At 40.6% G+C, this 17,119-nt stretch overlaps 1 protein-coding gene across 1 annotated transcript; it reads right to left on the bottom strand.

Annotated features, from left to right (window-relative positions):
• Positions 1-1,079: 1,079 nt before the first annotated feature.
• On the bottom strand, positions 1,080-9,703 carry lrpap1 (low density lipoprotein receptor-related protein associated protein 1). Its single transcript, XM_058077889.2, has 8 exons — positions 9,424-9,703; positions 8,962-9,106; positions 7,247-7,377; positions 6,068-6,188; positions 3,345-3,500; positions 3,039-3,121; positions 2,518-2,694; positions 1,080-1,365 (listed from the first exon to the last, which is right to left on the bottom strand). The coding sequence occupies exons 1-8, from the start codon at positions 9,580-9,582 to the stop codon at positions 1,297-1,299; spliced, it is 1,041 nt and encodes a 346-aa protein (XP_057933872.2). The 5' UTR covers positions 9,583-9,703; the 3' UTR covers positions 1,080-1,296.
• Between the last annotated feature and the right edge of the window lie 7,416 nt (positions 9,704-17,119).

The raw sequence follows: 17,119 nt of genomic DNA, 5'->3' as shown, positions 1-17,119 counted from the left end.
TTGTCGTATTCCACAATAAACCACCTTGGAGAACAAATCCATTCCATAGACAAAAATCAAAAATGGGAAATATCTGGGAAATCTGTTGTGTGGATGCTTATAGATTTGAATTAGAGTGCAGTTATTAATCTTGTATTTTCCTCGAAGACTCATATACAATTATTATTATTATATATGAGTCTTTTTGGCTGCATGGCATCATATCGGCTCTCAAGCGCTAAATATCGAAATGTCACCACTGAAATTGGTTTAGCTTGTTTGGGTTGCGCTGCCTCGTAACACCTCGCCCCCGCCGCTGACATGCTATGAAATTGTATCGTTCATCACAAAGCCAGAGCGGAATCGAATCACACGGGCCCCCCTTTGTGTGTCATAGACTTTTTTTTTGGAGGAAATGATTCCGCATCAGAGCTTCAAAGCTTTAGAAGCAGGTCATCTGTGGAGAGCGATCAGGCAGCCAAGTAACATTTATTCATCAGAGTAATCGATGCCTTCGTTTGTGGTCTGCAAGAGGCCACAAACTGATGAATTGTAAGGCACCGCGCGTGTGATCCAATTTCCGAGCCTCCTGTTGATGGCATTGAGACAAATTGGCTAATATTCGACGCCAATTTACTTTTATGGGACTTGTGTGTCTGAGGAGAAAGCTTATGATGCTGAGTCACACAGGGAGTCCACTCCTGTCACCGCAGGGACGGAGTTCCTTAAGAAGGGTTGTATATAGCAAATGCTTTTATTTATGCTAAGTTGATATGAATTATATTTGTTTTTTTAAATATCATTACTCTTTGTATGTTGTATGCCACATATTTGATTAAATATTAAAGATTGGTGCAAGATGTTCAGCTCCTCACTTCTTTGTATTTCATGAATCTATGGGGCTTTTATTTTTATGTTAGCAAGTAATTGCAACAGAAGGAAGACTACTGAAGTAAGAAACCACTGGGAACAACCTGGGATACACTTACACACGTTTATGGCCACTGGTGGAGGTTAGATGCCAGGGTTTCATTTTTTCCTTGCATTAATGCAGCTAATGAGCACTGGATCAACAATCTAGAGTGCTATTAAAATACATATTGAAATGGTACCACAACTAATCATTTATTACAAAAAAAAAGAAATCTTATAGTATGTACAAACTGGTAATTCGTTTCACATAGACAACAAATCAACAAGTCAACTCCAACATTCTTTTTCCAGTGCCTCACTGAGCTGGAATGGGAAGGGAAGCAGGCAGGACTTGGTTGAGTTCTTTGATCCTTCACTGGCATGGTAACATTTGGCCGAGGGTCCTCACAGCTCGTTGTGGGCGAGACCCTGACGAGAGATCTTGCTGTGCAAGTCCTGCATGTGCTTCTTCATCTGCAACGAAGACAGTCAATTTCTCCCTCTTTATTCTGTTTTCACTCCATTACAAACACAGCAGATAACATCGCCATTTTTATATACCGGTATATCTAAGTCCTTCCAATGATAGGAATGATGTTGATACACAGAGAAAGCCCAGTTGATGACGTGTTTTCCCTACGACTGTGTGCTGCTGTGCACTGTGTTAACACACTGGCACTACTTGACCACTAACATGGTCCAGCGATGGGCCCGCAGGCCAAATGTGGCCCGCAGGATACTAGTTTGAGGCCCCCGCCTTGATATGAAAGTTTAATGTTAGTACGGCCCGCGCAAGTTTGATATGGATGCTGTATGGTATCATGTACCCAGAAAAAATTATTACGTTTGATTCATGTTCATGTTAAAGGTTAAATAACTGTTAATAGTTATCCTCCCTATCCGTGTGAAAGTGGTAAGTTTTTGGCTATTTAAGTTTAAAGGAAATAACTTGAAGGCTACCGTTTAGGGTCGCTAGCTCTCTAGTTTGCAGGTTAGCATGTGTCTCAAGACCCTGCAGTTGCGCAATATGTTGTAAATAAAAAGAGTATAAATGTGACTATAGTCGTGTTTTGTCATGTCTACAGGGCTCTAATAATGCTTTGTTCATTTTAATCTGAAAAAAATAATTTGCCAACTATATGTGGTTTCTTGAGTTTTTATTATATTATTATTATTATATTTATTTATTACTGATTGATTAATTTTCTTTATTCCTGATTTGTTTATTTTTCATCTTATTTTGTGAAGAAAAATATAAATTAAGATATTTGAGAACAGTGGAATGTTTTATCAGAGCTTTTATTGTAGAAAATTGAAACCAAAGCAAAGTTTATTCATTTTTTTGATTTTAATAAATGTGGGTTTTTTTTGGAAAACCTGATGCGGCCCAGTCTCACCCAGATCCTAGCTCCAGTGGCCCCCAAGTAAATTGAGTTTGAGACCCCTGCTCTAAATAGTAGCATAGGTAAGCTTATTTTTAATTATATGGGGTGAGGTTTGTATCTTTTTATACAAGAATCCGCTGAATTTGATTATGTTGTCCAATCCCAAATATCCCCAAAATCTTGTCATACATGCTAAGGTCCATATCGCCCAAACCCGAACCCAAACAGCCATGATTGTTACCTTGTATCCCATCTCCCTGGTCTTCTCGGCCAGCGTGTTGTACTTCTCCTGGTTCCTCTTGATGTGTTGTTTGTCTCCTAAAGCCTCCACGTGTTGCAGCTTCTGGTGGGAAAGCTCCAGCTGCTCCTGATAGTGGCTGTGCTTCTCCACCTTGGTCTCAAAGTGATGCAGCTCCTCCTAAACGGGCGAGGCAGGGAATAAGCAGAACTGTAAATGGATGCCATGTGGGGAAGCATTGGGTGTTGTGGTTGTGAACTACACTAAAAACAATGGGTCATTAAAAAGACCACAAAGACAAGCATGGTGCAAGCCGGATCTGATCCTAAGTCATTCGTACTGGAATAGGACACATTAGGAATATACAACAGGAAGTCTTTATGGTAAAATGCATTTTGAAATTAGAACAAACTGGAAGCGAACCAGCGTCACCAAACAGGAAGTTCCGCTGCAGTGAGACAGAAAATGTGCGTCCAAGAACAAGTCGATAAGAGCAGCGATGTCAGAAGAGATGGAAAAGCCACCTTTAGGGAATCCAGCTCATCTTGGCTCAGGTTGGCTCTCTTGGCCGCCTCCCACAGTTCGATCACACGCGGCTCCCGGAATTCTACACAGGGAGCAGCGACAGAGTTGAAAAGTGCGTGTGTTTAAACAAAAGGGGCAGCGGGATGCGACCCGGGAAGAACCTGGGAAAAAACAAGTGAACGGTGGAAATAAATCCGCAGGGAGGAATTTATTGACAGACTCTCACATAAGAGATTAGCATCTCCTCATCCCGTGTGGTTTTGACTATTGATAATCAGAGTGTGAGTGGGTGCGCTTGCCCTTACCGCTGTCCTCTGTGAAGCCCTCGTGGCTGAGCTTCCGGAGGCGCTCGAAGCCTTGGTTGAGGTCTCTCATCTTCTGCTTCAGTTCTGTGTGCTTCTGCTGCACCTCCTGCTCATTGGCGTCACCCTCCAGGGGGGAGATCACGTTCTTGTGGATCTCTGGAAACCAAACAGACACATTAGAACATGGTGGGTCAAGGGAACCATGTGGGTGGATGATGATGAAGATGCAAAGAGGAAGAGCGATGATGAATGCCATGAAGAGGGCTGCGTTTTATAGGAATTAAGGAACATCCATTAGGTCTTTGCTCCACACACTTTTATGATAGTCTTGTATTGGATCATAACATATCTTACATTAGGTATACCTAATAAGTGTGTAAAATCATATATACTACGTTTAATTCACAAGTAAGTATAATTGAGTAAGATAATCACATTTCCTTCTACCACTTACAACAGATATGCTGTAGGGGGCGCTCATTTTCTGCATAAGCCAACGGTCCCATCATTAACAGCTCCTTTTTTCCCCTCCGTGACAGATACAAATGTGAAGCCCATCAATCAATTTTGACAGATGACACCACCAGAGGCAAAGTTCCATCAGAGACGTGCCACTGGTACAAAGAGAGCTCAAGCTGTTTCTTTTTCCCCCGATCTTCTCTGGGAAGCAAATGCTTGCAAGATGAAGAAATCCTGGTGTGAGAACATTAATGACCAGTGATCGTGTCCCTGGTAGAATAAATGTCCCAAAAGTGGCGCCTTCCGTCTGCGGCGTGGCTGCATGAGCAGACATTAAAAACACAATATCACCTTCCTACAGAAATGCGAGTCCTCGGGGACACGCGGCGGCAAAATAACTGCCATGTGACCTAGATCTGCTTTGTGAGAGTTACTTTCCGTATTACATCACATTAGGTCATGCAAGTTCAGTAGCGTTGCACACGATAACACCATGGGGATGACAACTCAACAACTCAACAAATGGATAAATACCAGTGTTTCTGGCCCGCCACAAGAACATCTGGACTACTACTGATACATTTGCCGATTTTAATGGGACCGACTGTGAAGCTCCGTATATTAGATGGCATCACGACTGCTTCTCAACACAACTCATATGTGCAACAGTGGTCATCCCCTGACTGAGAGATTAGCACGCTAGCCAAAAAGCTAAAAACCCAGGCTAACCAACCCATTGACCAATGTACTGTAGCGCTTAAGTTGTTGGCGGTGAGGTTTACTTAACGCAGCGGGCTAGCATCCGTTACATGCACACTCAAGCGTTACAAAACAACCACAGGTAGATTGCAGTCCTGTGGTTAACACTGACTACCTATGCTGGAAGTGCTCAGCTAACCCCAGCATGGTTACAACAATATCATGTCCTTTTTTTATAAGTTTAAATAATTTGCCAACTATATGTGGTTTCTTAAGTTTTTATTATTAGCCGTTTTATTATTATTATTATTATATTTATTTATATATATATTATTTATTATATATATTATTATATTATTATATTTATTAATGCTTTGTTAATTTTAATCTGAAAAAAATAATTTGCCAACTATATGTGGTTTCTTAAGTTTTTATTATATTATATTATTATATTTATTTATTACTGATTGATTAATTTATTTTTCATCTTATTTTGTGAAGAAAAATAAAAATTAAGATATTTGAGAACAGTGGAATGTTTTATCAGAGCTTTTATTGTAGAAAATCGAAACCAAAGCAAAGTTTATTCATTTTTCTGATTTTAATAAATGTGTTTTTTTTGGGGAAACCTGATGCGGCCCAGTCTCGCCCAGATCCTAGCTCCCAGTGGCCCCCAAGTAAATTGAGTTTGAGACCCCTGCTCTAAATAGTAGCGTAGGTAAGCTTATTTTTAATTATATGGGGTGAGGTTTGTAGCTTTTTATACAAGAATCCGCTGAATTTGATTATGTTGTCCAATCCCAAATATCCCCAAAAATCTTGTCATACGCTAAGGTCCATATCGCCCAACCCGTAGATGACTACCTATGCTGGAAGTGCTCAGCTAACCCCAGCATGGTTACAACAATATATGTCCTTTTTTTTTAAATCCATCTCTAAATCCAATAACTACAAAAGAGGAGTGAAAGCATAGAGGAAATGAAGCAAGACAGATATGGAGGGGTGAGTGAGGGTGAGTGAGGGTGTGTGGAGGGGGGTGGATGGAGACTCCCTCCCAGGCAACCTGTGATTGGCTCAACATTTAAGTGCATCTGACAAGCAGAAAAATACCTGCGGCAGGTTGAGGAGACTGGCAGCAGTGCCAAGATCTAACAGAAAGGTTCTGTCACAGAACAGGCGGGAAGCGTCAGTCAAAGCCAAAGGAAACGGGCTGGTCGCAGTACTAAGAACGGTGCCATGTGTCAGCTCGGCTTATGGCTCACAGCTTGATGTGATGTAATGGCCGGGCGACCACATGCGTTTCAGCAAAAGACCTGATAGACTAGAACTTTGACGCCCCAGTGATAGAGTTCCTCTTTGGAAAGGGCTCTCGTCGCTACAAAATTAAAATGCGTCCAGTGGGATTTGAATATGCAAATGTAAACGCTTGGACGCCGTCCCGGCCTGTGATAAAGAAGCATCATTACGTCTATAGACATAAAAGATTCAGCAGGGAGCATTAAGGCCACAACTTAGTGGAGGCAACAACAACAGAGCAGTGAGGAGGAAATGGTTTAAAAGCTCACCTTCTGTCCTGCTGACAGTATCCATGAGGATGTTGTACTCGTGGATCTTGTCTTTGTGGTGCTGGAACTCTCTCCTCAGGCTCTGCAGCTCCTCCTCTGAGAACTTTCCCGAGCTTTTAGCCTGGCAGCATCAGAAAAACTGGTAACTGAAGCAATCACCGGTGTCGTGAAGGTACCTTCTGTGTGCTTCACAGGGGAGAACAAAACTTGTAACCGTGGTAACAATGAAGCGTGAAACTCCCTTAGGTTGGTAGAAATATGATGAGGGCTGCACCGTGTGCGAGTGGTTAGCGCGCAGACCTCACAGCTACGAGACAAGGGTTCAATTCCACCCTCGGCCATCTCTGTGTGGAGTTTGCATGTTCTCCCCCGTGCGTGCGTGGGTTTTCTACGGGTACTCCGTTTTTTTTCCCACATTCCAAAAACATGCTAGGTTAATTAGCGACTCCAAATTGTCCATAGGTATGAATGTGAGTGTGAATGGTTGTTTGTCTATATGTGCCCTGTGATTGGCTGGCCACCAGTCCAGGGTGTACCCCGCCTCTCGCCCGAATACAGCTGGGATAGGCTCCAGCACCCCCGCGACCCTCGTGAGGAAAAGCGGTAGAAAATGAATGAATAAATGTATGTGAATAACGCTAAGAGACCAGGGTTCAATTCCACCCTCGGCCATCTCTGTGTGGAGTTTGCATGTTCTCCCCGTGCATGCGTGGGTTTTCTCCGGGTACTCCGGTTTCCTCCCACATTCCAAAAACATGCTAGGTTAACATGCTTAGGTATGAATGTGAGTGTGAATGGTTGTTTGTCTATATGTGCCCTGTGATTGGCTGGCCACCAGTCCAGGGTGTACCCCGCCTCTCGTCTGGGATTGTGATACTTAATTTGTGGTTTCTCTCATCACTCTTTTCTTCCTTTCTCTTTGTTTTATTACCCAGACTTTTATTTTGTGCCCTGTGATTGGCTGGCAACTAGTCCAGAGTGTACCCCGCCTCGCGCCCGAATACAGCTGGGATAGGCTCCAGCACCCCCGCGACTCTTGTGAGGATAAGCGGTAGAAAATGAATGAATGAATTATGCCCAACTCCAAATTATCATGAGTATTTACAAGGCAACGGACACCAGCCTGGAAATCCTGATTGTATAAAACTTTATGTAAAAGTCCCAAACACCAATACACACCTTGTTCCAAAGTTTGTCCAGCTTGGGGTCATCAAACATGTCGCTGTCTTTGATTTCATGGTCCTTTAGAGAATTGCTCTCCAGCGGTCTTGTGTCTCTTTTGCCATCCATTCCATACTTGGCCAGAATCACTGCCAAACAAAAACCAAGTTTAAGTAAGAACAAATATATTGAGTGATTGTCTGTGATGGCGCTACATGATGATGGACAATAGTATTAGGATACCTGCCCGATACTCCTGTTGGAAGTAAAAAAAAAAAAACACAGTAGAGTTGATCACCCCTATGCTGTGAAGACTATAATATTTAGGAATGTGTTTGTGGGGAATTTGGACTACAGTGCTGATGGGGATGCCATATAGATCCCTTTACAACTTACCGGGAGCCATGAAACTAATAAAAGCTAAATGCACGACTCTTTCTATGAGAGATAAACGATGATGCTTCTCACACTTGGCAACACACAGTGTAAAGGCATCGTACTATGGTGCGTTCAGCAACAACACAATAGTGTTGGACTCGGCATTGTCCTCGTGATTCTGCTGCAGCAGCTGATTCAGCACCACAATACTTGGTGCAGTGTTACTCATCAACCAGTTAAGTGTCACACACACAAGCTGTGATCCTCATAATCCGGTCGCAAAGGATCCCTGAAGTTACTCATTTACAAACATTTTACGGATTCACGTGAGTCCAGTACAATAAAAAAAGCACCAGTAAAACTATTTACAAAAACAGTTCAAATGCTTCATCAGTGTGTGATCAGTGTGAAGAAGGTCACTTTTGGTACTGCTTCTACAGTTATATTTAGCCATCACAGGAGTGAGTTTCTGGCCCAAGACCTTCAAGGTCACCGTTGAACTGCAAAGTGACAAGTCCAGGCTGCCTCTGTTCTCCATTTCTGGAGGTCCTAATGAATTATTCAGTTTGAGTCAAGTCATATGTCATTTCAATGAAGTGTGTGTGAATACTAACCATCCTTAGCACACAACTCTGTCACACCATATAATATGGTTGAACAGGAGCGGTTAGTTCAATTCCACTGTGTGGAGTTTGTATGTATGTATGTTTTCTCCGGGTACTCCGGCTTCGTCCCACATTCAAAAAACATGCAACTCCAAATTGTTCATAGGTATGAATGTGAGTATGAATGGTTGTTTGTCTATATGTGCCCTGTGATTGGCTGGTGACCACTCCAGAGTGTACCCCGCCTCTCGCCCGCCTCTCCCCTGCGTCCCTCGTGAGGATAAGCGGTAGAAAATGAATGAATTAATGAAAGGAGCAACAAAGCTAAAAGTGTCAATGTAACATTATTACTGACTGTATCTGGTCAACACGCTGTATTTTATTGTTTATGAATATGTATTGGTCGCTCTCTAAGATGCACAGAACAAACAACATGGATCACATCAACTGAGCATTCAGTGGTTATGCTCATACAGCTATACATGACTGGGTTGCGTGTAGTTTTATGCAACACCCATCAATTTTCCTTTTTAATGTCTACTTGTGGATACATGACAGCTTCTTACCTTCTCGTAAAACCAGTCCATTAAATCTATCTTGCAACAGTGAGGATGTGCATGCTCCAAGATGTCATAATTAGTTGTATTTTTTATTTTTTTTTTTTCAAAATAGGGTCTGATCAGAGCAGTATAATTCACGGCCTACATTAACGTTCGCTTCAATGTTATTTCTGCAAGCACTGCGACTCACCATTGAAATTACGGCGAATTTGGGCCTCTTTCTCTCCGTTTTCATCCAGGCCCTCCACTTTCATTTTCTTCCACTGCAGCTCATCTTTCTCCTGGATTTTCAGGTCACTGTGCAGCTCGGCTTGCTTCACAGGGGACAACTGCATCTGTCGAAACACGCAAGACAACATTAGTTCCTGTGTCAATTTCAGTGAATTTCTCTCATTAATGTCCAAAAACATGCATTGTGAGGTTACTGTTTGGTGTCAGGTTGCCCATGTGTCCAGTCAGAGTGTATACTGCCTTCCCAACTGGGATAGGCTCCTGCTCACCCGTGACTCTGGACAGGTTAAGCTAAATAAAATGACTGAATTAACGTATGTGCAAAGGTTCCATTCCCTTGCCGTGCTATGTGCTGCTCAAGTGCTAATGCACCAGCTAAGCTAAGTCTGAGCCACACTATTTACTTTAATTACATACATACCCGTAAGGCCTTGTTCCACACTTGGTTCAGCTTCGAAATCCTGAATTCTAATGTCTGTTCATCATCGCCGCCCACCTTCGGCTCGTTCAACTCCCGAGAGTATTTCCCACCCATTACCCCCATACCGAGACAAACAACAAATAAATACAATCCTTTCATCTTAAATAAAACACTTGTTAAGTAGCTAACAATACAGCTAAAAAGTAAAGAATAGTCAAAACTGTCTGACAGGGCTTCGCTTGTGTTTTGCCTAACCGGATACCATACGTCACATGACCAAAGGGGGCGTTTAGTTCCGTGTTACGTGCATTGTGGGACATGTAGTCTCTTATACCGGTAATGTACAATCAAAGTAGTGCAAATATGACCTTTTTAAACTACAAGTTCTAGCATGCAGCGCAATGCCGTTACCAGGGAACGGAGACTGCCAAACTGAGAGCAAATAGAAATCCTCCACGCCTTTTACACTGACACCGCTTACATCTTCACCTCGATTAAAGTTGTGGCCGGGAGGTGTCACGTTAATAAATCATGTAATTGGCGGGACTGTAACAGTCATTGTAATTTAGGAAATATAATTTGAAATAAAATGTATTTCCCTGTTTGTAAGATAAAGCCTGTGGGATATTTTATTTCATGTTTTCACAGAGAAAATGAGACTGGTACCCATCCTTATGTGAATAACTGATTAAAAAAAATATCCATCCAGAATATTGAATAGTGTATGTATCAAAGAAGAAATTCATCCACCCATAGTGTATAATAGTGTAACTATAATATTATGTTCACTATTCTGTGAAGTGTGAGACACAAGTCTACATGGCGGAATGAAGACAAATACTTTCTTCTATAAATTAATTTCTGTTTCTCTCCACATTTAGGGAGGCAAATATTTATTAATCATTCATACTGTTGTACGCCTCCTTGCATCCACTCGACCTGTTCAGCTTTGTGGGTGAGGAATCAAAAGCCTATTAAACTTGAGGAAATGTGAGAGGTCAGCGGAGGTCTGATGAACAGTCCAAGGTAAATATTGGAAATATTGGATTTCTGTTTGGTAATATGATTTTCAAGCTTCACTGTCAATAAATGTCATTCAGCTGAAGAGTATGTCGGGAAATCGGCGGTAGAGTAACTCAACAAATGAGAGTAGCATGCTATCATAAATCAGAAAATGCATTTATTACTAACCTGGCGATCAATATCATAGTACAAATGTTAATAAAAGCCCACTGTCAAGTGTGAACAGTACGATTTTGATATTTTTCAAATGGCCTCCTTCAAGGTTAGGTCTCATCTATCCGACCAATATGTAATCGAAATGCGTTTTGGATTAAGTTACTTGTCAATGTAGGCAAAAATTATTTTTTATCATCCAAAAATTATTCATAAAGAGTGTGAGTGAAGCAGCTCACAACAATGCCCCACCTCTCCTTGCTCCTATCTTCTTTAGATAGAGATTTGTGCAAATGTGATCATCCACAGCAGTGTTTCCTATACCCGTATATTCATTTATTTGTGGCGGGCCACATTATGACATTGTGTTATGAATTCACATGCATTGTGAAACATCGGAAGTGTTTCTTGCATCATGTATTTAGTTGATAATCAAATAAAAACTGTCACAAAAGGCAAATTAGTGGTAAAAGACAACCCACCCATCCATCCATCTTTTATCGTTTATCCAAGGGCAGGTGCAGCAGCCTAGCCTAGAGGAAGCCTAGACAGAGGTTAGTTTCCCCCGGATGACAGTGCCACTTCTCATCTTATCCAAAGTGTGGTCTGGGGGCTATTTTGCGGACTAAAAATACAGCAACAAAACAGCAAAAATGGAAAATAAAGCAAAAAGGCACAATGAGCAAGCTATCACCACACATAGATTGCAGTCCTGTGGAAATCACTACTCTAAAGCGTCAAACAAATCATATTCTCTGAAAAAAGACATTTTGTTACTTATAGTCTTCTGCTGTGCTGAAGATCTCACAGTATGGGAAGCTTTGTGTTTTTTCTTTTTTTTCCACTTCAGCCAGTATCACCGCCTTCATTTATTTATCTTGAGTGACATCTTGTACAGCACTCCATAGTTCTGGCTTTAACAAGCAAAAGTGTCTGCCTGACAGTTTGTGCTGTGACAGCGCAGCACTTAATGAACACGTCTGCATTTAAGGACAGCCTGCTGGAATTGAAAAGGTGAAACGCTGCTTTTGATTTTCAGTCTCACCCATAAATCCCTGTGAACATGAACATTCTATTAAATCAAACAGTTATTCATATTGAATTGATTATTATTAATTATAAAATAAACATTAGCCCTCATTCAACGTTTGTTAGCATGTCTGCATGTATAGTGTTGCAGAAACATTTAATATATACCGTCATGTAATGTCTTGAATGTGTGACATCATTATTCTTTGTAATTGGACTCAAATATGGAGAAATGTCATATGCAGAAGCAGTGCAGTACTCTTACTTCAGGGGTCTCAAACTCAATTTACTTGGGGGCCACTGGAACTAGGGTCTGGGCAAGGCTGGGCCGCATCAGGTTTTCCCAAAAAATACCAAAAAAAAAAAAAAAACGCATTTATTAGAAACAGAAAAATGAATAAACTTTGCTTTTGTTCCGATTTTCTACAAGAAAAGCTCTGATAAAACATTCCACTGTTCTTAAATATTTTAATTTTTATTTTTCTACACAAAATAAGATGAAAAATAAATAAACAAATCGAGAATAAAGAAAATCAATCAATCAGTAATAAATAAATATAATAATAATAATAATAAAACAGCAAATAATAAAAACTTAATAAACCACATATAGTTGGTGTGTAGACAAATTATTTTTTCAGATTAAAATGAACAAAGCATTATTAGAGCCCTGTAGACATGACAAAACACGACTATAGCCACATTTATACTCTTTTTATTTACAACATATTGCGCAACTGCAGGGTCTTGAGACACATGCTAACTCGCAAACTAGAGAGCTAGCGACCTAAACGGTAGCCTTCAAGTTATTTCCTTTAAACTTAAATAGCCAAAAACTTACCACTTCCACACGGATAGCGAGGATAACTTATAACTGTTATTTAACCTTTAACATGAACATTAATCAAACGTAATAATTTTTTCTGGGTACATGATACCATACAGCATCCATATCAAACTTGCGCGGGCCGCACTAACATTAAACTTTCATATCAAGGTGGGGGCCTCAAACTAGTGTCCTGCGGGCCACATTTGGCCTGCGGGCCGCATGTTTGAGACCCCTGCGTTAACTGGAAGGTGCTTGTCACTGCCATCCTTCCATAAAGTTTTGACAACAGCAGCACCAGTTGAAGAATGCAGCAAATTAAATCCAAAATATTTTTATGCTCTTCTGAAGGAGGACAAAGCCAAAGAGGAAAAAGTAGAATTTTTTTTCAGTTAATAAAAAAAAAATGTAAAAGGCACTAAGAAGTATGTGAAAACAAATGTTTGAATTACTCTCTGCTTTTTCTCAATATTGTCTTAATGAGCAACCTGTATTAACCAAGGGAGTCTGCGCCTCACCAGCCATGGACCACATTGCACAACACTGCTTTCCAGACAGCATGATTTAAGTGCACTCCTAAAAAGTATTGCAAGAAGATGCAAAAACCCTTCACCTAAATAAACGTATATATTCTCCAGCCCATCCTTGTGAAATGAGCCAACATGACTCATTTGTAATATCACGGCTTCCAAAGGGAAACGTCCAGAGAGTTATTTGGCGTTATATCGCATCTGACTGGTTGGACTCTTGCAATTACTGTATGTCATGCCAGCAAAAGTGCGTTGTGTTGGAAGTTTGTAAAGAGAATTATTTTCTGAAGGGAGTCTGCTGCACCGTGGCGTGACATAAACCATGTTTGTTGACGGTTTTGTTTTGGAAAGAACTGAGGTAGCGTACGAGGGCACTGAGAACGAGGGCAAAGACGGGGCAAATAAGGAAAATAAGAAAATACTGAAAGGGAAAGAAACAATATATTGAGACAGATATTGAGCCGGCTTGTGTTTTATTAGCAGCAGTGTTGTGCAAGGGACAGCCATAATAGAATAAAAGATATATTCAATCACTGGCCATGAACAAACACAGTCATTAAGACCAAGTGATTGTAATAAATTACCTTTGATCATCTTACTTCCTGTGCTAATGTAACTGCAGGGAACAACAGACACAGACACATTAAGTTAGAGCTAAGCTTAACTCATATTAATGTATTACTTTTAGTAAAAAGAAGCCTTTAAAACTGTTAGTAATAGCTTGGAATCAGAGGAAAGACATTTTAAATATACAATATATATTTAATAACTGCAGATATCTCGTCTTTACCAAGTATGCTATCCTCCGCCAGCTTTGCCACACATGGCATCCATCGGAGGGGTCCTGTTGGTTCCGCTGGGTTCACCGTCCTGGCCCGGGAACAATCATGGCTGGTGAGGCAATGACTCCTTTTGTTTGTTTTTTTGTTTTTATTAACGTTGTCACACTCCGTCCTCACGTGAGTTCTGAGGAGTTGTAGCCAAATTGTTCCAAAGGATGTCAAGACATCCTATCCTTCGCCAGAATGAGTTCTGATTTTCTTGTTGTAAAAGTCTGATAACCTTCCAGTAAGGTTGGAGATATGTTCAGCCATCTTGGCAGGCAAATTAATTCATTCAGTCAACAGAGCATACAAAATATGTGGCATTTTCTTTCCACTGTCAGCTGGCTGTTGCTGCTGTCCAAAAAAAATGCTGGCTTTTCTTTTTAAGGAAGGACAGCAGTGACAAGCACCTTCCAGCAAATGCATATATTATTATATTATTGGCAACATGCTGACAAAATGACTAGAAACTGCCAGATGCCAAGATCTAACTCAGTGTAACTCAGATGAGAAAAGAGGCTCATGGCGGCCTCATTTAAGGTTTCTGTCATGTATTTGATTAGGAAATATGCAAAATTATTGTCTTTATTATTAGGCAATTGAGGCTGAGCGTGTGAAGGCAACCTGAAGTGGTTCTCTGTATAACAATGATGATGCTTTACTAGTACGTCAGTTGAGGAAAGGACCAGTAACACCCCCGTAACAATTAATATCTCGAAGAACTAGTGGATTTCAACCACTCGTAAACAAAAAAATGATTTCTGAGTCATTCACTCAACAAATTACTATTTTTTTCATCTTCCATTTTAATAATCAGTAAAGTGTGAATATGCCAACAATCTCCAGTTTGGTTTCTGTCCACTTCAGTCGTGCTAAAATGACTAATGATCTCTTAATGGCTTGTAACCAATGTAATAATGTCCACAAACATAATAAACCACAAATTCTATAAAAATCCTGCAAACCTAATATTTTTTCCACAAACATAATAGCGGGCGCCTATGACAAACGTTTTTTATATTTTTCATAGCCTATGGTAGTTTTAAATAAAATATTGCATGATTTTATTAAATCAAGTTATTCTAGGAATTAATTTACTTGGACCAGACTTCCTCTGGACTACAGTGGTCACCATGACAACAACAAAGCAACCAGGTCCCAAGCCTCTGATCGGCAGGTTCGTTTTTTTTTTTTAGCCAAGAGCCCCAACTCTGCCTGTAATAAAAGGTATAAATCATTTGTCATTCCAATTAGCCTCGTCCCAAGAAGTTTAATGATGATAAAAATTAAACACAAACCTGCATATTTTCTCTTGTCTGTGCTCCTCTGACAAGTGTATTGCAATACATGAAATACAATATAATATTCCACATTAATTTGTATTAATTTGTTATTGTTAACCATGTAAATTGAGTCAGACGTTATCGTACAAATTAAAAACTATGCCATTCAATTTCTTTTAACGAGAATGGAGGAGGTTTTGCCCAGGGCTTCACTTTGGGTATAGCTCTGGATTAAATAAGTCACTGACCCGCAAGGTAATACATTAAAAGGGATCATTCACACGTGCAGTCACACTTATCGCATTTTTATTTCTTTTTCGCAGTCGTAACCACAAAGCACCACTGTAAATTCTACACTGAATAATACATGTAATCCATTTAGTTGTTTTCTTTTTCAAGGTCCTCGCAAGCACAGCCGCTGAATGACTTTGCCATTGCTGGGGGCAACCGTCTATTGAACAGGTCTGGGAATTGAACCCAAATGAACGGTGAACCTTGCTCAACTGCATAGCACGTCCAGCAAGAGACATGTTTTAACCTGTAATGACTTTGTAGCGGTTTGACTTCACTTAAATGTCTTCATAAGTTATGCACATCAGGTGATCCTCATTTGCAGTAAAGCTTAGCACGAGCAATGACCTGTGATCAAATTTTTATTAGCGCTTACGTAACGCTGCCCCGCATTCGGCGGCCTGGTTGATGTTGACTGTGTGATGTAAGAAAATACTCAAACTACTAAATAAATAATTTCACAATGGCAAGGCAAGGCAAGTTTATTTATAAAGCACCATTTCTACACAAGGTAATTCATAGTGCCTTAGAGTAAAGTCACTTTATAAAATCATTCTATAAAAACATGGAATCATTCTAAAATCATTCAACAAAATTCAATAAATTATTCCATAAAACAAAGTCAAACCAAATAAATAATTAAAATGAAGACTGCAGATGACTGCGTGCGTGGGTTTTCTCCGGGTACTCCGGTTTCCTCCCACATTCCAAAAAACATGCTAGGTTAATTGGCGACTCCAAATTGTCCATAGGTATGAATGTGAGTGTGAATGGTTGTTTGTCTATATGTGCCCTGTGATTGGCTGGCGACTGGTCCGGGCGACCCTCGTGAGGAAAAAGCGGTAGAAAATGAATGAATGAAAAATGAAAAGAAAGTAAAGCATGTAGCCCACACAGTCAGGAGATCAGGAAGACCTTGGGTTCGATTCTCTGCTTGGGCATCTCTGTGTGGAGTTTGCATGTTCTTTTTTCCGGGTACTCCGGTTTCCTCCCACATTCCAAAAACATGCATGTCATGAATTGACTCTAAATTGTAATGATGGCATTTGAAGTAATATATTTTATCCTATGGATTTTTTTTACATGCCATGACAGTGAAGTCCCACATGGGTGTGATCCCTGTTTGCCCAATGACGAAAGAAGCCATATAGAGGCAGTCGAGCTAAGATAAAAGCTAGCAAGGAAGCGGAGATTCGCCTTTGGCACCTTCTATTATCATGGGAAACGTGAATTCACAACGGGACAAGATCCACGAGCTTGGCTGCGCTGACAAAGAACTTCAAGACCTTCAGGGAGTGTAGCTTATTGTAGCGTCCCAGAAGCTCACTATAAGCCCGCTTCCTCCCCCACAACACCACCAAGACCAACAGTTTCCTGTGGGAATCTTTGCATCCATGCTTTACTACCAGTGATGCTAATGCATTGACTCAATGTGGAAGAATGGACTACGGGATTTTTTTATTGATATAATCTTATGGGGACAATGTTTCTGCTTTGTGTGCTTGTGCATGTGTGCCAATGAATTCAATATTCATTAAAAGCTGACAGTCTGCTGACCCCCCCCCCCCTTCCTTCTGCCTCCCTGAGCCCATACTTCATTTGATTCAATATAAGATGCTCATCCTCAAAGCAAACTTTCATTTACAGATCTATTCCCTTGTGATATTGTTTGGATAAAAAGAAAGAGGAGTCAGTGAAGATCAGTTGTATGAGTTGATTGGAAGAGAAGACATGATC

This window comes from Doryrhamphus excisus, linkage group LG9, assembly GCF_037039965.1.
Source record: "Doryrhamphus excisus strain RoL-2023G ecotype Guam linkage group LG9, RoL_Dexc_Guam_v1.1, whole genome shotgun sequence".
In the NCBI taxonomy this organism is placed as follows: domain Eukaryota; kingdom Metazoa; phylum Chordata; class Actinopteri; order Syngnathiformes; family Syngnathidae; genus Doryrhamphus; species Doryrhamphus excisus.
The sequence above is the reverse complement of the archived record's forward strand: the minus strand, read 5'-3'. Positions and strand labels throughout refer to the sequence as shown.

What these genes read in the sequence shown, in the direction of transcription:
- lrpap1 (XM_058077889.2), bottom strand. Translation starts at nt 9,582, where the DNA reads ATGAAAGGATTGTATTTATTTGTTGTTTGTCTCGGTATGGGGGTAATG. An exon ending in TGTGGAACAAGGCCTTACGG is followed by an intron (nt 9,107 to 9,423) that starts GTATGTATGTAA and finishes GTGTTTCGACAG; the next exon opens with ATGCAGTTGTCCCCTGTGAA. An exon ending in TACTGTCAGCAGGACAGAAG is followed by an intron (nt 3,501 to 6,067) that starts GTGAGCTTTTAA and finishes TTTGGTTTCCAG; the next exon opens with AGATCCACAAGAACGTGATC.